This window comes from Micromys minutus (assembly GCF_963924665.1).
Source record: "Micromys minutus genome assembly, chromosome: 23".
In the NCBI taxonomy this organism is placed as follows: domain Eukaryota; kingdom Metazoa; phylum Chordata; class Mammalia; order Rodentia; family Muridae; genus Micromys; species Micromys minutus.
This window is the reverse complement of record NC_137958.1, coordinates 17,936,369-17,961,843: the sequence shown is the minus strand read 5'-3', so window position 1 is coordinate 17,961,843 and position 25,475 is coordinate 17,936,369. Positions and strand designations below refer to the sequence as shown.

Sequence of the window (25,475 nt, the reverse complement as noted above, 5' to 3'; positions counted from 1 at the left end):
TTCAAAAGTCAAATTATATGTTAAAAGTTCTATCAATCCCCCATGAAATAAATTCCAGTTTATGGGTTTGAATCAGTGTGATGAACCATCTTCTCTAATATTTTGCGTTTGGGGTTCTTCAGTCTTTATAGAGACTAGAATAGTCTCTTTAATCCCAACGTAGGCTTTTCATAGTAACAACAAAAGGTGGGATCTAGTTTCCATTTTTTGTAAGTTGGGAAATAAAATTATGCTTTATTTTATGAAGAGGCATATATTCAGACATTTGATTAATCAGTTGAGTCCGTTAACTCTAGAACTGTCAACTAAATACAATCTTATACCCCAGACACCTGTGACTTTTGAACACATATAAAAGTGACAGTTTTTTACAAGCTTTATTTTATATATGTATGTGTGTACATGCATGCACATCTGTGTGTTTGTACGTGAGTGTGTGCATGTGTATGTTTGTGTGTGTGAGCACGTGTAAGCATGAGTGCTTGAAAGGTGAAAATGGCCAGAGTCCCTATCAGGTCTTCAAGTTTCCTAAAGCAAACACACATTTTCAGTATATTTCAGTCAGATTATCTTCAGAGGACCTGTCAGTTATGTTTAATCTTGCAGATGTGTAAAGAAAAATCTAACACTTCACAAGAACAGGAGAAATAACACTAATATATAGTTTTATCCTTATATAATTTGGCACATATAATTTGGTGTTCTTTACTATCTGAAGTTGGTTTTTTAAACTCATAAAAAAAATTCTCACAGCATTTATTATGTCATCAAGAGTTAATACTGTGGAGAGTTATATATAAAATTCAAAAACACTTTAACACTAATAAATAAATTGCCTTACCTTATTTTATGGTGTGTATTATTTATCATATATATATATGTGTTTATTTGTGTGTCCCAAGGATGCACTTGACATATGAAATCTACATGTTCTTTCTCTTAGACAATGTTTTAAAGTCTTGTTCTGAGCTCTTTTCTTCACTATAATTCCTACAATTTCTGCCTTGGTGAACTGCTTCAGTATTTCTGGAAACAGTTGATGATCTGTGGGTTTTGTAGGGCATTTTGTAAAACCAATTTGTGAAAAAGTTATCACTTAGAATATGAATAAAGTGCATTTTGTTAGGGCCAGGATTCCTTGTTTGTGCTTTGCTATCAACACAATGTTCTTTTTTTTTTTTTTTTTTCTGTTTTAGAGCAACGAAGTTGTCTACTACAATGCTAAGGATGACCTTGATGTAAGTATTAAAATATTGTACATTAAATTGTTTCCAATGATGTGGGATTGATTTAAACAATTGAAACTGGATTGCACACATTTAAAGAGACTGTTAGATGAAAAGAGCAAAGCATTAGTTAGATGCATCAAGGAGATGGTGTTAATTCTTGTTCTGAGGGCTTACTGACCTTTCTATATTAGAAAGGGTATTCTGACTTCTTGTTTCTGACCCACCACTTTGGTAAGTTCTTGCATGTGTGTTGCTGTGGTTAGACATGTGTATTAAATTTTCAAGGTTAAGAACATATCTGAATAGAACCATCTCTGTACCCTGCCTAATGCCAGTGGGCTCAACAAAATTCAATGTTTTTGAATAATAACCCCAAACTAGTAACAAATGATCCTGCTGATCTGATCTTTAAAACGTAGTGGCCACGGTGCTTGTAATTCATTAACAACTGGACATTATCGAGGATGATTTAGAAGAAAAGACGGTGCACAAACCCGTGAGGAACCCTGTAGAATAAGTTAACTTCTAGGAATGTCTGTGATGGTTTATTTTAATTATGTTAATTGTAGCGGGTAGATCATCTTTACCTATAAGAGGTTCCCTTTCAGGCAGTGAAGCATTTGATGGAATGAAGGGGGAAATGGTAGCTCATTAATGTCTCTTAGCTTCCGGACTGTGCAGACAATGTTCCTAGCTGCCTCAAGATAAAGCACCATGACTGTCTTCCATAATAGCAGTTCCATTACACTCTGATCCAAAATAAAACCCCTTTTTCTTAATTTCCTTTTTTTAGGGCATTTTTATCACAGTAGTGGACAAAGTAATATATGATAGTTATAAAACAAGACCTATCCCTGCAAGTGCTCTAGCACTGAGCAGTGCTCTTGCTAACGTATATATGCTTTTATTCTTCTTATTATTATTAATTTTCTTTATTTTTACACTCCAGATTTTATTCCACTCCTGGTCCACCCTCCAAATTTTCCACATCCCATATTCTCTGCCCCTATCTCTAGTATTCACGAGGATGTCCCCACCCCATCTGCCCCACAAGACCTCTAAACTCTCTGGGGCTTCCAGTCTCTTGAGGGTTAGGTGCATCTTCTGTGACTGAACCCAGACACAGCAGTCCTGTGCTGTATATGTGTTGGAGGCTTCATATCAGCTGGTGTATGCTGCCTGGTTGCTGATCCAGTGTCAGAGAGATCTTGGGGATCCAGGTTAATTGAGACTGCTAGATTGCTTTCAGGGTCACCTTTCTCCTTAGCTTCCACCAGCTTTTCTCTAATTCAACCACAGGATCAGCAGCTTTTGTTAAGTGGTTGGGTGCAGATATCTGTATCTGACTCTTTCAGATGCTTGTTGGGTCTTTCAGAGGGCAGTCATGATAGGTCCCATTTGGTGAGTATTCCATAGCCTCAGTAATGGTGTTTGGCCTTAGGCCCTCCCTTGAGCTGGATCCCCTTTTAGGCCTGTCTCTTTCTTAGACCTTCTTTTCCTCGGGCTCTTCTTCATTTTCATCTTGCACTTGATGCCCTGTCTTTCCTCTGCAGATGGGCTCTACAAATTCTCAACCCCCACTATAGGGCATCTCATCTAGGGTTTCTCCCTTTAAGTCCTGAGGGTCTCTCACCTCCCAGGTCTCTGGAAAATTCTGGAGTGTCCTCCCAATCTCCTACTTCCTGAGGTGGCTGTTTCCATTCTTTCTGCTGGCCCTCAGGAATTCACCCCTTTACCCACACCCAATACCGCATCATTTTCTCCTTTCTGTTCCTGTTTACTTTCCTTCTCAAGTCCCTCCTTCCCCTCCCTGCCCCTGTGTGGTTGATTTCTTCTTCTTCTCAAGTGGGAATGAGGCATCCTCACTTGGGCCATTCAGCTTGTTGACCTTTTTGAGTTTTGTTTACTGTGTCTTAGCTATTCTGTACTATTTTGGGGCAGGGGGAAGCTAATATCTACATATTAGTGAATATATACTGTGCATGTCCTTTTGGGTCTGAGTTAACTCACTCAAGATGATATTTTCTAGTTCCATCCATTTGCCTGCAAAACTTAGGATGTACTCATTCTTAATAGCTGAGTAGTATTTCATTATGTAAAGGAAACACATTTTCTGTATCCATTCTTCTGTTGTGGGACATCTGGGTTGTTTCCAGCTTCTGCCTGTCACAAATAAGGCCACTATGAACATAGTGGAATATGTACCTTTGTGGAATGGTGGGGCATCGTTTGGGTTTATCGAAAGAGTGATATTGCTGGGTCTTCAGGTAGATCTATTTCCAATTTCCTGAAGAACCTCCAAATTGATTCCCAAAGTGGTTGTACCAGTTTGCAATCCTACCAGTACGGGGAGGAGTATTCCTTTCTCCACATCCTTCCAAACACGTGTTGTCACCAGAGGTTTTGATCTTAGCCATTCTGATTGGTGTAAGGTGGAATCACAGTCATTTTGATTTGCATTTCTCTGATCACTAAAGACTTTGAACATTTTTTCAGGTGCTTCTCAGTCATTCAAGCTTCCTCTGTTGTGAATTCTCAGTTTAATTCTAAACCTGTTACAGTAAATATTAAATGGTTGGCTTAACCTTTATAGATACCTCCCAGCCCCCCCCCCCCGTGGTCTCACTCTGTGGACTCAGCTCTATCGGGGAGCCGAACACACATATTCCATCCCCACACCACTTGGCACTCCAGGCCACCTCTAAGAACTGAGGTGCAGTTCACTTCACCACCCCTGTTGTTTTTGTCCTGGGTGCATACAGCCACCTCAGCGTCTTTCTTTCCTCCCACGCCCGGTACAAACATGACTCCAAAGCCCTGTAGCTTTCTAAGCAGGTTTATATATGAAATTCTCAATGCACAAACTCTCTACATAATAAGCTTACAACCAGTGGACAAGAATAAAATCTGCCCTTCTATATGAGAAAAAACAACCTATGGAAACCATTAAAAATATTCATATCTACCTATTATCAATTAAGACCACCTGGATCTAGATAATCCCTCTCCAGCTCCATCTTGATTCCTCCCAGAATCTCCCTTCTGTCCCCTGCCTCTACTTCCGCTCCTCAAACTTTCCCAGCGTATCTCTCTCCTGTCCAATCATGAGTGTATGTATGCCCTAATTTTTGATTGGGTATTTGTTTTTGTTTTTTTTTCTTAGTGGTTAGCATCTTAAGTTCTTTATATATTTTAGACTGATTTGTAAAATAGTAGAAGTATTTTCTGTAGTGTTGAATCAATGTTAAATAATAATTTGAGTTTCTATGATACCATGAAATGAACTCTCCTCCTGAGAAGTTAACTTTTGCTTCTTAAACATTCTAAATATTTTTATATTAACATTTTTAGATAACATTCTTATTTCTTTTGGAGGTTAGATCCCTAGAAGTTATATTGTGTTAGGTGTCTGGGATATTTTAATGCATCATATATCATATATATATATATATATATATATATACACATATATATATATAAATGTCTGTTAATTATTATATGTAATATTTATTAATATATATTTATGTTATTATAAATATTAGTTAATAATATTTATTATTTAATATATAATACATAAAATTATCTTATATTATATATAAGATAAAATATATCTATAAATTACAGAAAAAGTATGCCAAATTACACTGTATGTGTTAATATACAAGGTAATTATTTCATGAAGCATTTCTTGGCATTATATTAAAGGAAAATTTAGCACATTAAAATCGTGTTTTCATTGCTTTGATTAGTTTCTCTTTTACCACTATTAACATGTTCTTCTACGTAAACATCATAACCATATTGGATTATGATATCTAGTTCATCTGTAAATATGGATTTCAATATATATTTCCTAATGTTGGCAAAGTTAGCTTCTTCATACCTATTTTAGTAGACTGACATATAAATGTTATTAATTATCACCATTTTAGATTTTGAATATTTTAAAAACACATTTTTTTAATAAATTATAACATATTTTTAGCTAAGATATTTTAAAAGGTATCAGGATTGACTTTCAATATATTTACTTCATATATATATACAAGATATTTGAGCTGATTTCAGTTACCAATTTAAAAGTTTTAGAGACCTTAACAACCAAGAGAAGGGACCAGAGAAATGGCTCTATTCATAAAAGAACATGTTGCTCTTGCAGAGGAACTGAGTTTGGTAAGGAACATCCACAATGGATGGTTGACAGCCATGTGTAACTTCAGCTTTAGGGGATTTGGTGCCCTCTGCTGGCCTCTGCTGGCCTCTGCTGGCCTCTGCTGGCCTCTGTTGGCACCTGCATTCATATACAGGCATACCTGCTGGAATGGGGGCAGGGAGGATTAAAAAAAAAAAAAAAAACTAAAAAAGTATGTGAAACATCTTAATAAGTATTTGAGAAATTAATACGTTTGTTGCACCTAAATGCTTACTTAACACTGATGTTGTCCATCTAATTCCTACTCAAAACTATAATGTAGCCAAAATTATATTCTGGAAGAATAGCCTCAAAATTATTAAGGTTTCAGAAGAATTTTGAGAAATAATATGAATAATAAATATTATTCTAAGTCTTAATCTAAATTTTTACCATAAATTGATCATTTTATATAATCTAGTATAGCCGGTTTGGAATATTTCCTGTCGTTTTTGAAAATCTATGAGGAACTAACACATGATTAATTAGATATCTGTTAAATTTCTTTTTTATAGAAATGTAAGGAGCTAATGGTATTCTGATTCCTTTCTTACGTAACTTTCTTGGTACCAGCACTAGTGTGGAAATTCAGTAGATCATTTGACTATCCAGGATATTTTGCTTAGTCAGTTCTCTTGGTTTCTGTCTTAGTTTGTCTCTATCTGTCTCTTTGTCTCTGTCTTTGTCTGTATGGCTGTCTTCTCTGTGTGTGTGTGTATGTGTGTGTGTGTGTGTGTGTGTGTGTGTGTGTGTGTGTGTGTGTAAAACTTTCTCAGTCTGTCTTGTCTCAGTTATTTCAGTCTAAGTCTCCTCTTCCTCCCTCCATCTCTCTTTCTCCCTCCTTCTAGCCTTTCCTTCCTCCCTCCCTTCACCCTTCCTTCTCTCCCTCTCCTTCCCTCCCTCTCCCTTCCCCTCTCTTTCTTACACATCAAAGGAGGTAATTAGCATTAGAGGAACTCTCCTTTCCCTACAGATCCTATTTTGAAGGTTACACTTACCATTTCTTCTTGCAATCCTTGTTTGCAACCTGTAATAAACTGTCAAGCTTCAGAGCAAGGGAATTTATTTTCTTTCTCTGATGTGAGTATACCAAGTAAAGTATCAAAGTCAGCTCTTTAAGTGAGAAAGAGGAGAGTAGTAATTAGGAGATAATAGTTTTTCTACATGTCTCCAGTTACTCTTTTCAGTGTATTAAAGGTAGTGGCAATATTCCACCCACATATCTTCTATCTTTAAATTGGAGGGAAATCTACTTTTTTTATAAAATTGATATAATTTTTTTCATTCCAATTTCTAATGCCCGTAGTTTGGTCACTATTACTAAATTACTTTCTACAATAAAAACAGTATCCAGAAAAGATAATAAAGAACTGTAAATACTATACTCTCACCTATTTTAGGGCTTTAAAGTGTTATGTTGTTTTTTTTTTTATCCCATAGACTGTTACTTATCTACAAGTTAGACTTGTTTAGGTGTTCATTCACCTTCACAAAAGGTGTTTCAGCATAGGCAAATTAATGGATTGTGCCATTCATAATTATACATTTGATATTTGTATATAAAATGCCATGATATTGCTTTGGTTTGCTTTTGGCTCACCATAACTGCTCTCAGTCTAAGATGTCAGATTGCTACCTTACATGTTAATACCTCACATCAAATTAATCAGTGAAACTAATTATAATACTAATTAAGAAACTGCTCTTATTAAATTTATCCTGTATTTCAATAGTGATATAAGAAGCATGAAGTAAGTAGACAATAGTTACCTGTGAAGGGTTTTTCTTCTCCTATAACTAACGGGATCTAAGATGAAACCTTACCTGACTTACCTGTAAAAGGCATAAGAAACCGATGCCGGAGATTTGTTCTAAGCATTTTTCTCTTTCTGTCCTCCATACTTAGTTTTTCTCTGAAGGAGCCCATTTTCTCAAGATCCACATCTCAACCTAAACCTGTATTAGTCACTGTAATTTGAAGGAAGATAATTTAAATATATACATTTTAAAAAAATACTTGACCTTTGTGAATTTCTCTTGTTCAAATGGCAAAACTTTTTTTTTAAATGTTATCAGCTGCTCTGAAGTTTGCTGGTTTAGAAGGAAAAAAATAAAAACCTCCCATGTGAACCTATCCTACTTCTAAAACGAGGCAGTTTTTAAAAACTAATAACACAGAACAGTAATGGGAAAACCTGCATTGCAGAGTTACAAGAAGAAACCCTCTGTAATAAAGAGTCATCTCTTTCAGGTAAGAAAGGAAAATAACATGAAATACATAATTAGTCCCTGCAGAGAGTGATCCCGGGATATACAAAACATACGCAAAATCATAAAGCCAAACCCACAAAGAAATCCTCATCAGAAGAAGAAACGAATTTAGCAACATGAATTATTCATGTATGATGCGCTCCACGAATTTAAGAAATCGTTGGGAAAATACTTAAAAAGCAGAAATTGTATTGGAAGGATGCAGAAATGTAAACCGTACAGCGCGTGTCCACAAACATTAGGAGAGGCATAGGGAGCAGAGAGTCTCAGACTCAGTGGGAGACAGCAGTTAGGTCTGCAGTGGAATCTGCACTGTTATAGGTGTGGGTGGCCTACGGTGCTTCAGACAAAGGGTGTAAAAGTCAAACATTTATAGCACAGCCCTGCTCAAGGACATCCCAGTGGAGAGCTCTAGCAGACAGTTAAATATTTAGTTTGGTTGCTTAGGAGAATGCCTTTGAGTAGTTTTATGTTTAGTTCATACGTCAAATTTGAAAATTAGGCATCTGAAATGTTTCTAACCAGTGTGAAGCTACAGGTGTACCGCAGGGGCCCGATTCGACTAAATATTTAATGTTCTGGGCTCAGGCGGTATTAAAGACTCCGTTAGACTTGTCAGGTGGTGTGACCTCCAGCCTGTCATATCCCCCACAGCTACCCTTCTACTCTCTCACCCTTGGCCGGCTTGTCTAACACCGCCGAAGAGGCATTGTAAAAGACGAGCTTAAATACAGACTAGAAATCGTAGAAATCGACATCTAATGGCCCAGGCTGTGCAGAGATGGTGAGGGTTCGATCAGAAAGAGCTGCAGTCATGGAGGTAACTTTCAGAACAGAAATCAATCACAGAAAGGCCAGGAGTTCACTTCTCATCGGAATCAAGATTAAATGTTGGCTCTCCAGATTCAATGTTCTTCAACATGGGCCATGCTGGTACATCACCAAGTTTATATTTTTCATGAAGAATGATCTGCTCAAGAATAGCATGTTGTTATGTTCCTTGTGGTCACGATTCATCGTGTTCCCTCAAAGCAAAGCAATTATTTAAAAGTGGTCAGTTATTTCTGTAGGATGTGCCTGTCCTTGGCATCTCTCCAAACGAGCCAGTTTGAGAGGATTCATCTGGAAACTCTTTTTTATCTTTTTAAAAGATTTTATTTATTTACTTTATGAATATGAGTACACTGTAGCTGTCTTCAGACACACCAGAAGAGGGCATTAGATCCCATCACTGATGGTTGTGAGCCAACATGTCGTTTCTGGGAATTGAACTCAGGACCTCTGGTAGAGTAGCAGTGCTCTTAACTGCTGAGCCATCTCTCCAGCCTCATCTAGTAACTCTTGAGGACTCTGTTTTCAGATAATAGCTCAGTGACATTTTATAACACCTTTCCTCCTTTATTTCAACCACAGATGCTTATATATACTTTGTAGCTATAAAATAAACACCTACTGATAGCCAAATATAAGGAAGCAGTATCCAAAATAAATTTAGAATTGACATCCAGCAGGGATTATAGAATATGTTCAGAGTCATGACTTGATATATTATTTGAATAGTCACAATTCTTCTCGAAGTAGAAGGTGCAAGTCTTGTTGGAAATAGGACCATCTGGCCACATATAAACTTCCATTCTATGTTGACACATTTATTTCTCTCGTCAACCGATCACAAAGTGCTATAATTTTTCAAATTAAATGCTGTGTAATTATGTTGAAAGGAGGTTCACATAGCAAGTTTCTTCCCTAGGAAGCAAGTGACCTTCCTTCCTCACAGTGTTCTGGGAGCTTAGAATTCATAGGTGGCTTTGTAGAAAATGCCTTCACTGTAGTGCCAAGGACATCAGGTGTGATCTGAAGTGGTCCTGCTCAGCATCCTTCCGGTTCCTGCTGTTTTTGTTAAGATATTTTTATTAAGCACATGATTTCCATTTACAGAATTTGAGAATGTAACTCCATGTGCTTGTCTGAACAGCAAGGTGTGTCTGTGTGACTGCTGTGTGTCCTCCCATAGTACACGGGGGCTCTTCAGGGGCTACCACTGCTCAGGTGGGAATCACTGTCCTGCCCTTCACCCCTTCCCGCGTGCATACTGTCAAAGGCACATGGTCTCTTTTTCATCATATAGTCTGTAAAACTGAGATAGAAGTAAAGAAATACAGGTAAGGTCAAGCATTTAGAACACTTTGACTTATATTATGTAATTCAGAAATGTTAATTTATGTAATATCAACACAGTGTGTATGCTATCGCAATAAACTTTAGGTTGGTGAAGTGATTTTACAACAAAAAACAAAACAAAACAGAAAACATAGAGGGGAGAGAGAGACAGACAGAGAGAGAGACAGAGAGACAGAGAGACAGAGAGACAGAGAGAAAGTAAAATTAATCACAATAAATGGGAATCGGTCTGGGATACTGACCCTTTCTTTCATTTTGCCAAAACCAATCTATATACTAAATAAAATTCACAGACAAATCTCCAAAATATTCAGGAAAGAAAGTCAACACAAACCCAACTTTCATGTTGATGATACTTTAGGTCCTAAATACTAAAAATTTAAAGGAAGTTAAAAACAGCACCATATAAATAATTATCTTGATAGCTACAGTTTAAAGTCATCTGTAGATCAGAGCTTTCCTTAGACTGCTAATTTGCATTTAGAGACATCTGTCCTCTGAGTGCTCAAATTCCCTGAGGATAGTGGAGGAGAACAGTCTGAGTATTGCCTGAAACTTGCACTATTTCCTAATCTTCCAGAGCATTCCAAAACCTGTCACCCATTCTGAGATATGTGACTCTGACTCTGATCAAAATTTAAAAAGCACAACTTAGATATCTTATCTCATTAAATGGAATTGATTTTTTGCTTCATTTTATTTTATTGATCATTTTTTAAAAAATTGACTTGTCTGGGACATTTGGCTGGTGTGCAAAGCTCCCTTGCATATTTATTTGTTTCTTCTTGGTAGTCTTGTCCAATTTAAAGCTAATTCTAATATGAAATTTTATCTGGTGTCTCCTTAGAAGCATAGTGTTTCATGATATGATTTTACAGAAACAGATTTGATTCTACAAGGTGGCAGGGTTATATGCATCATATAGTTAGGGAATCTGTTGTAATTATGTTTTTAAAGAATACAAATTTAAGTTTATTTTTTTAACATTTTAGTACCAATATATAACTTGATGTTTTTATTACAAGTCAAGGTGTTGGCAAATGCAGAATCCTTGGTTATAATGCACAGAGATGAAACATTATCCATGTCTGTATATTAATAATAACAGCCGAATTATTCCTTTTGCTGAATGGTTTTGTTGTTGTTCATCTAAATTAAGATAGATCACCATACCGGCCATAGCATGTTTCGGTTGGGTTATAATAGTACATGGTGTTTGTTTTTCACTGCATGCATCACCCAAGGTTCAGAGCACTACTGCATTTAACACATCATTGTTATTTTGAAGAGCAGGAGATGGCTGGCTTTAGGGCTCTCATTCAGTGTGATGCACTTGTACTCCGGCAGCTCTGCTGTGTCTGCCCTGCTAGCCGCCTGTAACCTTTGTAGAAACAGTAGCACCTCGGGTGCAGAGGTTTCTACAAAGGAGCTGGTCCGTGTCTGGATTTTCAACATTTGTTTACAGCAGTGATGCAAACTTTATTTTCCCAAATATAACTTTCATTGTAATTATAACATCTTAAAGGGGCCTTGCTGCTCTATTAAATTAAATAGTAGAATTAAGAGAATATTTACCATAGGTGATTTCTTATGTCTGATATGAGAGTGATGAGACCCAGATATGATTTATCAAGAGAAAATATTTATTTCCCCTTTAGAAGTACTTAATATTTAAAACATTGAAATATACATATTAAATAGATCTTATTGGTTGTTTGAATACTTGTATATATTGTGTACTGTCTTAATTAAGTTGAATTATCAATCACATCAAACTTTCTCCATTGTAAAGGCTTTAAATATATTTTCATAATTTACATATTTAACATTTATTATTAAAGAATTTAAATAGTGCTGCCATTTAAGAATTCTTTGCTGTTTAAGTGTAGCCTCTTGTAGTGTAGAAGCATGCCAAATCTAACTGTAGTAGGTGTAAACTAACCAATTTTTCTCACAGATCACCCACTTTCCAAAATCCAGAGCAGCCAACACTCCATTCTCAATTTCTACAAAGTCAGTATTTTTAGATTCCACATGCATAAAGTTACACATCACACTGTTATATTTGCCTTATTTCACTTACTACAGTGATCTTCAGTTACATCTAGCAAAATAACCATTTATTTTTTAGTTAAAAATTATGAAGAATATGCCCAGAAGTTGGCTCATTAGGTAAGCTTCTTGCTCCCATGTTTAACAACCTGTGATTGGTTAAGAGGTCCAGCCCTTGGGAAAGAGAGAACTGACTTCTCCAAGTTGTTCTGCTTCCACACATGCATTGTGTCATCACACACACAGACACACACACAAACAGACACACACACACACACACACACACACAGAGAGAGAGAGAGAGAGAGAGAGAGACAGAGACAGAGACAGAGACACAGAGACAGAGACAGAAAGAAGAGAGAGAGAGAGACAGAGAGAGAAGATAACTAGAGAGTGAGTCTGCAAGCAGAGTGTGCAGCTGAGCGAATTTCTAGTCTCATGTGTATAAAGTAACTAAACTTCTCTCCCTTATATCCAAGGTAAGATATATAAATATTTGAATATTGTGCTTTAAATATAGTTTTATATTAAACAAGCAACACATATTTTAAACCAAGATGTTACAAACATCAGTTACAGGAATATGGAGATTGATCTAGTACCTATTTAGGAGTATTTTACCATGTAATAATTGTAACTTTCCAAATTAAACATTCAGATATGTCATGTGTATAAAGTTGAATGGATTACCCAGCCATCAGCATTCACTTGTTTCTATGTGACCTAGTTTATTATTTTAAAATCTAAATTACCTTAACTTCAGCCTAAGAATGAGCATCTTGTGGTTTACTCATGTGTTTTATGACATATATTTATTATATTTTAGAAATCATTTGTTCAGTTTCTCCATATACTCTTATACAAAAGGAAGTCTGTTTGTTTTAGATGAGGTGCTTTCAGAAAAAGTTAAAGAGAAATACTTTTTCATCTCCTACATGATCTGATAAATACAGGTATATTTGGGATGCAATATAGCATTTAACGTATTAGAAATATGCATTGTCTCTTCTTATGATAGTTAATTGCTATATTGCTAATATATGCTATATTTCAGTTAAACTATTTCCAGCAATCCTATAAGTAAAATGGGAGTTTTAATGCTATAATGAGCAGTAATTTCAATATCTTAAATGCAATAAAATAAAAAATTCTATCATACTGATGAAATTAATTTGATTTATCTAGACAAAAAACAAGAGCCATGAGAAACAGTGGCAATTTCTGTTACTATATTTTACATGCGTGCATGAATTCCAAGTTTGAAAAATTATCCATATTGAAAATTATGCTATCATTTCTTGTGCTTTTTTTTCAAATTTATGAGACCATTTATTTCCTTGCATTTAATTAATGTAATAAAGGCAAACATTCAAAGTCTGCCTGTGGGGTTCCCAATGGCATATAGAATGTTTTGAAATATCTTTTTCATGGAAGTTAAGTTCTACACGATGGTAAGGTTAAAAAACGGTGAAGCAAGAACTGGATGATTTCAGAGGATGGAGATCTCGTCTATGCTCACAGATGGCCCTTTGTCTTATCATCCCTTTATGTGGACATTCAAAAGTACAAATATCTGTACAAAGCGCATTAAAATCTGTTCATTTTCATAGAAAAAAACAACTACAACAAGTGTATAGCACCCTCTCAGAGTGGGGTACACCTAGACCTTAAATCATTAATAACTCAAGAGCTAAGAAGATAGCCTTGTGGCAATTTTTGGTATTTAAGAATCATTATGTTTAATCTATACACACCAAGAAAACTTTGACTATTGAAGGTAATTTTTTCTTCACCAAATATGTATGTACTGTTAAATAGTTTTATAGAATAGCATTTACATAACAAATACAGCAAGTGATTATTGAATATTGGAAAAAGAACTAGAGAACAAAACTTCCTCTGACAAAAGCCATGGTAATGCCGATACTTGACATGAAGATGTCTCCCTCTGCCTTTTTCATCGACTTCCTACCCAGATAAATGGGCTTTTAGATGCATCTTGTTTTTGTCTGGTATAATTATAAAGACTTAGTATCTTGAAGCACATTTAGAGATTATTTTCATTTCCAATGCAATTATTTTTTATGTTTTTCATACAAATGTTCCATACATAATTACCGTGACCATAGTGCTATGACGGAAAGTCATTTTCAGATTTAGATATTGAATGCCAAGTATATAGACAATGATCTGCCATTCTCTCGTTTCCTGTCTTCTGTGTGCTATTCCTGGGTGGGAGAATGAAGTGATTAGACATGTCACCGTACTGCTAACCTTAGCTCATACGTCTGTTCCCATCGGTCATCTCATCCTCTACATTTTGTATTACCTGGAATTCGCTGGATATGCATGTATATTTGATTTGGCAGAAAGACTGGCTTAAAGCAATTTTATAAAACTCTAAAGAAACTATATATTTTAGGTTTTTTTTCAGAATTCAACAGTTGTTATGTGCCGTTAGGGTGTTTATCTCAGAGTGGGAGATCATATTTTAATCAGCAGGAAATTTTTTCACCACACTCCGTCCAATCTCTGATTGTCTGCCTAGTTTGAGGACAGAGGCTCCTTGAATATTTGATATATTCCAAGCAAAATGATCAAAACCCAGTATCATTTACTTTACAAGTCAGACACTGAAATGCAGACAACACTGACTGATCCAAGACCAAAGTAGTATTAATCTAGCAGAGGTGATTAAATTTCCTCTCATCTGTCTTTTTTACCATGCTTTTTCTAGTAGACAGTAAGCATCCTTCTTTTAAGGGATGTATGGAGTAAAATTAGTCTAGGACTTGTAGAGATGATGTCATCTTCAAAGTGCTTGCAACACAAGTATGAGAAACTGAGTTTGATCGACAGAACTTACAATAAAAGCTAGGCTCAGGAGTCATGGTGATGAGACTTTATAATTTCAAAAAATGATACTTGTTTTTATTGTTATTGGTTTTTTAAAGCCAGAAATGATCATACAAACTTGTTATCGTGAGCTAAAAAGGAAGGTACTTTGGCTTTACTGGCCAGTGAGCCTAGCATGGTACCAATGAGAGACTCTTAGGGATCACACATACAATTTACACTTAAAGTCTAAAAGTACATACATAGCAGGAATCTGTAACTACACATACAAATACATACAAAAATTAACTGAAAAATCTAAAAAAATTGTAATATAACTAGCCTGGAAAAGAGGGTTAAATAATTTTGTTAAGTAAAAAAGTTCCCAGGACTTTTAAATAATAATATTAATAGTATTATTAATAAAATTATCAATTATTAATATTTTTGTTTTTTCAATTTATCAAAAGTAGATTATTTTCACAGTGTTCCCCCTGATACTTTACCCTCCCTTTATTCTTCCGGGTCCCTCCTCACATCCCCTCCCATCTGGATATACTCCCTTTCTGTCTCTTATTACAAAACAAATAGGCTTCTAAGGAATAATAGTATAACTAACATGATATAATATAAAAGATAAGCAAAAGCTAACATACTAGAACTGAACAAAGCAAACAGAAGTAAAAAAGCCCAAGAGAATGTCTGAGAACCAGACTCACTTGTTTTCACACTCAGGAATGTCACAAAATCACTAAGCGGAAGACATAATTTATATGCAGAGGACTTAGTGCAGACCTGTGCAGGCTCTGTGTCCAGTATTTCAGTCTCTGAGTTCATATGAGCTTTGCCTGTGCTGATTTAAAGGAACTTATTTCCTTGGTGTTCTCCTTGAAGCTCTATACTTTGCTTCTCCTCAAACACAGGATTGAGTTCTAAAAAGTGCTGTTAGATGGGACATCCATATTTAACTCTGAGCATTCCTAGATGTCTCTGAACAATGCCTGGCTGTGGGTATCTACATTTGTTCCTATTTGCTTTTCTGGTTATGGTTAAGCAAGGCACTCTCCTATGAGCAGAGAAAAGTATCCTTAGAAGTTATTTTATCACTATATTTTTAAACCAGTATTATTTGGTTTTAGCCTAAGTCCCTGGGTTCTCTAGTCTACTTTTGGTCACCCAAGTCATGTTAGGTATGGGTCCCATCTTATGGAGCAGACCTTAAATCACATCTGTTGTTAGTTAGCTACTTCCACAAGCTTTGTGTCATTGTTTCTATATCATATCTTGCATGTAGTACAGCATTTTACATAGTCTTTGACTGGCTTGTTGTTTAGATGTCTCTTCCGGTAACCTACAGAGTACACTCCTGTACCTGGAGCATAGGGGTGAAGGTTCTTAATAGGTACCACCTTAACATTTCCTCGTTCAATGAGTTGAGTCTTCGGCTTTAGCAATGTGGTCTTGCTGTCAATAGTCTTGGCAATAACCATTGTTGACTGAGGTTCCTGTGAGGCCTCTTTGAACAACTCAGTTAGATGTAATCCCATCTTGGTACTGGAAGCTCCATTGGGTGGTCAGAGATAGATATTTGGGACTCTCTCTCTTCACTATTTAGTGATTTCTTCCCATTTGCCTTCACAGGTGTATATATATATATCTTAGAAAACTTCTGCTGTATTATCTTTTCTTACCACCATTTAAATGACCCTCAATTTTAGCTGTATTACCCTGTATCCCTTGTCTTATCCCATTCTTCCCTCTTGATATTCAAGTGTGAGCTGCTACCCACACCATAACTATTTAGTCTATTTCCCTTTATTTATTTACTCTACCTCTGTACACACTAGCTCCTCACTCTATACTAACCTCTGCGATTTTATGAATTGTAACATGGTTATCATTAACACATAATATCCATATATACATATATTTGTCTCTCTGGGTCTAGAATATTTCATTCAGAATATATTTTTTCTAGTTGCATCTGTTTGCCTGAAAATTCTATGATGTCATTTTTACAAACAATGGAGTTAAATACTCCCTTGTGTGAATGTACTCCATTTTCTTTATTGATTCTTCTGTTGAGGAAAAGTTAGGTTCTTCCCATTTTCTGACTATTATGAACAAAACGGCAATAAATGTCATGAAATCATTGTTTAGTGACAATATGAAGCATTCTTTGTGAATATCCCCAAGAGTGGTATATGCTGGATGTTGAGGTACATCTATTTTCATCCTCCTGAGGAACCATTAAACTGATTTCCCTGGTGTCTGAACAATTCTGCCCTCCTACCACCAAGCTATGAGTCTTTCTCTGACTTTCCATCCTTACCAATAGGAGCTGTCACTTGTTTTATTGATTTTAGATATCAGGTAGGAGATATCTTTTTAAAGCAGTTTGATTTGCGTTTTCTTCTTTGCTGAAGATGCTACCTTAATTAGGGTTTCATGGCTGTGAAGAGACGCCACAACCAAGGAAAATCATATAAAGGAAAACATGTAACTGGGGCAGACTTTTTATTCAAGCCCCAAAAGTAGCCAGATTCTTCGCCAAAATATCACAAGAACAATCTTTAAGCAACATATTGAAATTCTTCTTCTCTGAAACCTCTTTAGCAAAGCCCTTACAATTCATATCACTCCGAGCACCACTGTCTTCATGTTCCTTATAGTATGTATGGCCCATTAAGCTCTTCTTAAAACATTCCATTGCTTTCCTCCTCCAAAGTCCCCAAACCCACATTTCTCCAAATAAAATCACGGTCAGACCTATCACAGCAATACTATAGTCCCTGGTACTAACTTTTGTCTTAGTGTTTCATTGCTGTAAAGAGACACCATGACCAAGGCAATTTTTCTATAGAAAAACAATTATCGGGGCTGCCTTACAGTTCCAGAGCCTTATTACATTATCATTGTTGTGGAAAGCTTGGCAGCAGTCATGGTGCTGAAAGAACAAAGAGTTCTACAATTTGCAGGCAGCAAAACAGGACTGTGTCCCATCCTGGATGTAGTTTGAGCATAGGAGACACCTCCCCAAAACACCCTGTGACATACTTCCTCCAACAAGACCACACCTTCTAGCAGTGACCTTCCTATGCCCAAACATTGAAATACACAAGTCTACGGAGGTCATTATTTGTCAAAGCACCACAGACTATGCTCGTGTCATTGCTTCTCAGACATTTGGGTTCTGAGAATTCTCTGTTTAGTTCTGTACCATATTTTAAATGGGTTGTTTCTTGTTATCTTGTAGTTTGAATTTTTATATATTTGTGATATTAGCCCTCTATCAGATATGTAGTTGGTACACAATATTTTCCCAGCTGATTTCCAGAGAAGCTAAACCCTGTGCTGCCCCAAAACAATTTTCTTTTGAAAAGAATTTAAGAGAAGTTACCATCTATACTCATCTATTATCGTTAAATAATAAAGCAGCATAATATATGGAAGTTAACAAACTTTAGGGATCTGCTGTTATGTTTGTTATGTTCATTGCCAATCCTAACTTCTCTTGAGGTATTCTCCTGATACATCACATGAACCTAGTTTATCAAATGATAAGTTACAAGAAGATATTCCAACTTATAGTTAAAATCCTCAGCAACTCTTGTGTCCTTTGTGATGTCGAGGTCAGAGGCGGAGCTTGAGAGTCTGTGCTCTAAAAGCACTGACAGCTGATGGTGCTTTGTACCGACTTCCGCTGAGCTGATTTTTTTTATCAGATATTTTATTTACATTACCAATGTTATCACCTTTCCCCCTTTCCAATCCCCCTCCCCTTGCTTCTAAGAAGTTGTTTCCATTTCCACCCACCCACTCCCACCTCAGCACCCCATTATTCCCTTACACTGGGGATTCGAGCCTTCACAAGACCAAGGGCTTCTCCTTCTACTGATGCCAGACAATGTCATGTTCTGCTACATGAGAGTAACTCTGAACTATTAAGGTGTCCATAGTGAGACGCACTGTGATGTCATTCATTACTTGAGTATTTTCTTCACAGGTTTGCTACCAGCATGGGTTTTTATTTTCTCAGTATCTCGTCGCATTCAGTCAGTAGTATCTAAGAATGATTTTTAAAATGTGTCCTTTTTAATATTGAAATCTAAGAAAAGCAAACTTCTGCATCACTTACAATGTTTGTTTTCCCAATCAAGGCAGATGTGATTTTTCTGTAGCTTTGTGGTTTTTCACAGACACCCGCTTTCTGCATTTCTCTTGTCTACTTTGTGTGCTTCTCTCATTCAGATATTTTCAGTATAAACATTTCTCTTGTTAATGAATACATTGTTATTGCTAAATCCACATATCTCTGGCTTTTCCTGAATGAAAACATTTTCTTCTGTTTTTAAATAACTTTACCAAAGACCAATATTACAGTGAAAATCCTAAATAGATAGATTTATGTGCATAGGTCCTGGTACCAGTGGAGATGAGTAATAGCTCGATATGATTAAATAATGGTATCATGGCTGACGAAACTCATTTCAACACGTAATGAAGGATTGTGCAGGAGTTCAGAGTCACTGTGAAGGTCTCTGTGGCTAATATTTATGTCTAAATGGTCTTTATCATGGTCCAAATAAAAATGTGTGTTTGTCTCAGTATTTGAAGATATTGACCTGTTATTTGTTGGGTTACTTTTTTTCAAACAATAAAATAATAAGCAATTACATGATATAATTATAACATAAACAATAAACAAACTCTTTTTATGCCTCTTTACAATCCTGTTGAGTTTTTATTCTTACAGCATTTAATCAACTGCTTTATGGCATGTTCTGATTTTTCCTCCTAATTTTCCCTATTGTTCATTAGGCATATCACTGCCATGTGAATATATGCCATGTGAATATGTGAATGAATGTTGGGACATTTCTGTGTACTGTATTTAAAATTAATTTTTTATTTTCATTTTTTTTAAAAAAAGATGCCTCTGAATATATAAAACCTTTTCCACAAAAGGAACTAAAAATATAACTCTAAATTTAGTCTGAAAGTAAGGAAGAGATATAAAAATATATTTCAATTGAATAACTATTTGATATGCAAGGCAAAAGAAGTTACAGAAGCATTGTGGATGGTTTTATGCCGGGGAACAATGAGATAAAGAGTATGGCAGGCACAATTGGAGAGGACAAAGGACAGCAGAGTAACCTTTGATTGTAACTCTTAGATCATTGGCTTGTATCATATCTATGGGATCCGGATGCCTAGTCGAGAAAACTGAGCTAGGATTTAATTCATTTGGAATTATAACAGCTCTCTCCTTCTCTTGTATCCTTTCTTTTAAAAACCAAACCAATTCACACAGAGAAGCTGCAAGAGTGAAGAAAACAAAGGAAAAACAGTGATGGCTTTCAGTTCTCTCTTGGCCTCCTCGTGTGCGCTAGTATTTGATATATTGTCGTCAGCTGCCCTGTGTAAGCTTAGCCATGAAAACCCTGAAATCTGTTTCAAGTGGCCAATATAAGTTTGATTGTCCCATGACACCCATGCTCGAAATCTGCATCTTAACACGTGTTTTAAGAGAGCACTCCGGATGATTCTGGAATGCTTCCAACTTGAAGTAATGAGGAGATAACTTACTTTTAATTGGGTAATATGAGCATTTAATGGAACTGCTTTAGAACTGATATAAGCATTTAGGCACAGCCCCGTATTTAAAATATAGCACTATCTTTTGAAGAAGGTAAGCTGTGAGCAAACAAGAAAGTGAATATGAAAAGGTTTGTTAGCCTGTCTTATAAAGTTGTTTATCCTCTTTGCTTTTCTATATAGCCTGAAAGGAATGAGAGTGAGCCAGGCAGCCAACGGATTAAACCTGTTTTTATTGAAGATGCTAATTTTGGACGCCAGATATCCTATCAGCATGCAGCAGTCCATATTCCCACGGACATCTATGAGGGCTGTAAGTAAAAGAATGTGAAGAACTGTTGGGATGTGGAGCGTGTCTTACATGCCTTATATAGGAAAAACAAATAAGTGCAAGTGAGAAACTGTCTCAGCTACGACTGAGGGGAGTCTGTGGAAAGGCTTAATCTCAGTAGTAGATTGTTTCACTAGTATAGAAGGCCTACCCTGGGTTCAGTCAGTAGAAACATAAATATAGCAAAAGTGAACAGCCAGAAAAACCAATGACAATAACAAAATGTCATTGGCAGTCACAAATGTGATTTCTTGTACATTTCTGATCAGATAGCATCTAGTACTCCTTTCTGATCTCTTGTAAATAATTCTGCAACTCTAATTAGCATAAATAGGTTACAAAGTGTACAGATTTGTTCTTTACAAATCAAAATAGTGCAGCTACATATTACATGTGCAGAAACATAGCAGCTGGTTACAGAAGACAGCTGTGCATTTTAGGCTGCAGTGTCAGACTGCCGATTTTACCATCTCTTACTGTGTCAGCATGGCTTTATCTTCTTTACCTTAGGACAGATTAAGAATGCCTTTAAGATTGTAGGCTAAGATACAAATGAATTTTTCTTTAGGGAATGGAAATTGCTTTAAGAAAAATGACACCTTTGCCTCTGAGTTAAGTTGGCTTCTCCATAAGGAAGGGAGAAGGGTAAGGGAAGAAAGTTGGGAGACGCATGTGTCCTGTTCTGGAGCATTGTATACATTAATAAGGGTGGGTCTAAGGATTCTAAGACTGATGGTGTGAGACCCTGATGATGTGGTTTTGACTCAGTCATACACTTGGGTTTCCACATTAGTCTGTAGCGAATTGCCTAAATGCCTTCCTGTGCCTTGGATCTCTCTGTCCCCCATGATGGAAAACCAAGAGGAAAACCCCATTTTGCATTTAAGAATATTTTTCTTTATATTTCCTCAAATTGGAGAAACTGTGGAATGTACCAAGTATCCAAAGTAGACGTGAAATTGTGTGAAATCAGGAGCCAGGTTGCTTGAGTTCAGATGTAAACCTTAGCTATATTATTTTCTCAACTGAATCCTTCAGGTTTTTTGGCAAACATTTTATGTAAATAAAATGGAGTTAAGATTACAGATGTAAAAGGCTATTTATTGGAGGATAAAGTAACAATAAATTTTAAGTTCAAAATAATACAAAACTCAAAGTAGTCTCATGTTCGAATTTGCTATTAGAAGCCTCATGCTATTTTTGAGATGAAAAAAATGTGTGAGGAATCTCTGTAAATACAGTTTTTGGTAGGTTTGTTCTGAGGCGATTTTAAATAGGAAACATAGGGCACATGCTTCATTGCATAACACACATTTCCTCTTTTATTAACTTATGTTATTCATTTACTTCCCTTTGGTTTTGTTTCCTGTTGGGGTGCTGGTGGTGGTACCCAAGTGGTCACACATACTGACAAGGCCATCCACTGCTACACATGCAGCTGGAGTCATTGGGTCTCTCCATGTGTACTTTTTGGTTGGTGGTTTAGTTCCTGGTAGCTCTGGGGGGTCTGGTTGGTTGATATTGTTGTTCTTCCTATGGGGCTGAGAACCCTTTCGGCTCCTTCAGTCCTTTCTCTAACTCCTCCATTGGAGACCTTGTTCTCTAGTCACAGTTTAATTGTTGGAATTACTTTTATTAGATTCTTGGGACTAAAGATATGTCTTAGCATTTAAGAATCTTTGCTACTCTTGTTGTGGACCCAAGTTTAGTTCCCAGCAGCACCTACATGGCAGCTCACAGTCATCATGGAGTTTCATTCCAAGGTCTCTGACATCCTCTTCTGACTTCCATGGATAAGAGTCATGCACATGGTACACAGGAGTGCATGCAGGCAAATATTCTACATATAAAGTACAAATAAAATATTTTATATATTTCTCTCTCTCTCTCTCTACACACACACACACACACACACACACACACACACACACACATTTATAAAACAGGACTCAGCTAATGGTAATCCATATCAATGCTCCTCAGTTTTTTAAACTTCTCTTTTTTACTTCATGTGGTTTCAGTTTTTCTATAATCAGCTGTGGTGTTGGATGTCAGCAAAGTAACCATTTTGTGTCTGTCTTTGCATTTACAATGAGAAAAATTACCTGGAAGGATATAAAATTGTGAGTCAAATTGTATTGGTATTTTGTTTGTTTTGTTCTATCAGCTGTCTCTGAGTCTGGTGGTACCATTCCAACTATTCCAACATGTCCTAGGAGGGTCACCATTCTCCCTTTTAAAAGACTTATCTGGCTATTTTAAGTTCCGTGTGTGTTTATGTCTGCATAAGCACATAAACACATGAAAGAGGGTGGCCACAGAAGTCTTAAGAGAATGGAGCATGATACTAGCATGACTCATTAAAAGATGCTACCTTGGATACTGTTACCTTGTTAGAAACCTCCCATAATTATGTTTGCTTTACAGTCTGGTATTTCAGATCTTTCTCTGTTACTGACATTCATTAATTTATGAATGCCACAAAGATACCAGCAGGCAGTGATTTTTCACAAAACAGATGTATCCCATGGCCTAATTTCTTTAGCTTACACACACATACACATATGATAAATGTGCTAAATGTTTCATGTGAGATAAATAAAACAAAACATGTATGCCTAAATAAAGCTAGTGAAGCAATGCCTGCCCACATCTATTTGCATCTCAATAAGAGCCATGTTTTTCATTTGTAAAGAGGGTATCATTCTATACTTTCTATGGATTGGCATTTGATACTGACGGAACCAAAATTGCTCATGAGAAATAAGATGCATTGGAGGAGTAAGACTAACGATTTACTTGGCTATTTTCAATTCTCTGTGTATTTGTGTCTGTGCATACTCACAGACACAAATTCGTGAGGGGATACTGTATCCCCTGGAGTTAGGATGTTGGGCCATGAAAGCTGGGTGCCAGGAACCAAAGGTCCTGTGGAAACCCTTATTTTCTTACCAGTGCCTTTATTCATGTGTAAAGATATGTTGAGGCCAGAAGACATCCTTGGGTATCATTCTCAGGAGAACTATCTACGTTTTTTGAGAAAAGCCCTCTTACTGGCCAGGAAGCTCACAAATTAGTCAAGAATACCCCATGAGCGATCTTTCTGTATCTACCTGTCCTGCACGAAATTACATCTCACACCACTTACACTCAGTATTTTTACCTGAACTCTATGAACAAACTGCTCCTCACTCTTCTGAGGAAAGCACTTCTGTGTGTGTGCACTTGCATGTGTAGTATGTGTGTGTGTGTGTGTGTGTGTGTGTGTGCATGCACACACATGCACACTACTGCTGTATGCACAGAGACCAGAAGCAGGAGCTCCTTATCTCCCTCCATCATTCTCCTTTTTATTTCTTGAGACAGGTTTCTCACTGACCTGAGCTCATTTGTCCAGCTAGACTGGGAAGCCAGTGGACTCCTGAGAGCCATCAGTGTCTTCCCATGCTGACAAGTGCTGGGATTCCAGATTCCCTTGTTCCCACGCCTGGCCTTTTCCAGAGTAATGATCCAAAGTGAGGTCTCCATGCTGGGACCTTTTAGGCAAAGCCTTCTCCCCAGTCCTTCATTTCTTGTTCTTATGCTCTTGCTAATTTTCAGTCAAATGAAGTCTTACTATAAAGTCTTATCTAAATAATCTCTTAACATATTCTAATCCGGAAGAGGTGTGAAACCTGATAAATAAGGAGGGAATGCATTTTATAAGAGTATTGATTTTCTTTTACATATCATATACTGTTTTTTAAAGTTTCTAGAATTTTTGCTGCATATGAATATTTTTGTTTCCAACTTAGAATAAACTATTTATAAGCATCCATAGAAAATAATTTTAAAGGTTGTCAATAACAATATTTATCAGCTTGAAAATCAAAGAGATAAATGTTTATGTTTGTAAATATTTCAAGGTAGGAGTTGGGGTAGGTTTTTGCTTCAGGGAAAAAGGAGAGTTCAAAATTTAGATCATTTACTTTGCCTCCGTTTTCTGATCATTTGCATCTGCATTTGCTGATATCCCATCGACATGACACTAAGTTCCTGTGGCCCACAGTGCTTTATAAGTCACATCCAGCATTTGCGCTGCACGAGCAAATGGCAGGAGTCAAATTAGAAATGTCAACAAGTTCTGGAACATTCTCTAATTCTCTTGAGTCATCAGTCAGAATGAGCTGGATTTGGAGGACAGTTGAAGTTCCTTATGAATATGAAAATGTACTTTAATTGAAGGATTAATGCAAGAAACATCCTCTCCCTTCTCTCCAAGGTGTTTGTGTAGCTACATCTCAGAAGCAATCTCATGTCCAAATTTCCCAAAGGAAATTATGCTTTAAAATCCTTTGAATCAAAATGTTATTATTTTCATTTGATTACATATTTAAATGTTCAGAATTGTAACTTTAATTAGAGTGCAATCTAAGGTTTTCAGTTTGGATAATTTCATTGGTTACTGTGCTTCATTTTGCATCCAAACCACTTAATTTCCTGGTCTTGTTTAGAACATATACAAAAAAAAGCTCTGAATATTGTCAGCTAATAAGATTTCCCTTTTGTTTGTTTATTCATTTCCTTATGTTTGCAGTGGCAGGAATCAAACTCACACTAGGCAAGTGCTCTCCTGCTGAGATACATTCCCAATGCCCAGATTTGCTTTGATCACAGAATTTTACTGATTATTTTTAATCATTAAGGTTAAGTTCAGGGAATATCTTAGACTATTATATAGATTTATACTTATTTTTAATAAAGTCTGTGGGTTTTTTATTTATGTAAAGATAGTTTGTAAAGA

At 36.3% G+C, this 25,475-nt stretch overlaps 1 protein-coding gene across 1 annotated transcript in view; it reads left to right on the top strand.

Moving 5' to 3' along the window:
• The window catches only part of CACNA2D1 (calcium voltage-gated channel auxiliary subunit alpha2delta 1), a 412,683-nt gene that overhangs the window by 240,807 nt on the left and 146,401 nt on the right, over positions 1-25,475 (top strand). The window contains exons 5-6 of the mRNA XM_080936313.1: positions 1,197-1,238; positions 20,545-20,674. Coding sequence (XP_080792439.1) covers positions 1,197-1,238; positions 20,545-20,674 — 172 coding nt within the window. The remainder of the gene's footprint in view (positions 1-1,196; positions 1,239-20,544; positions 20,675-25,475) is intronic.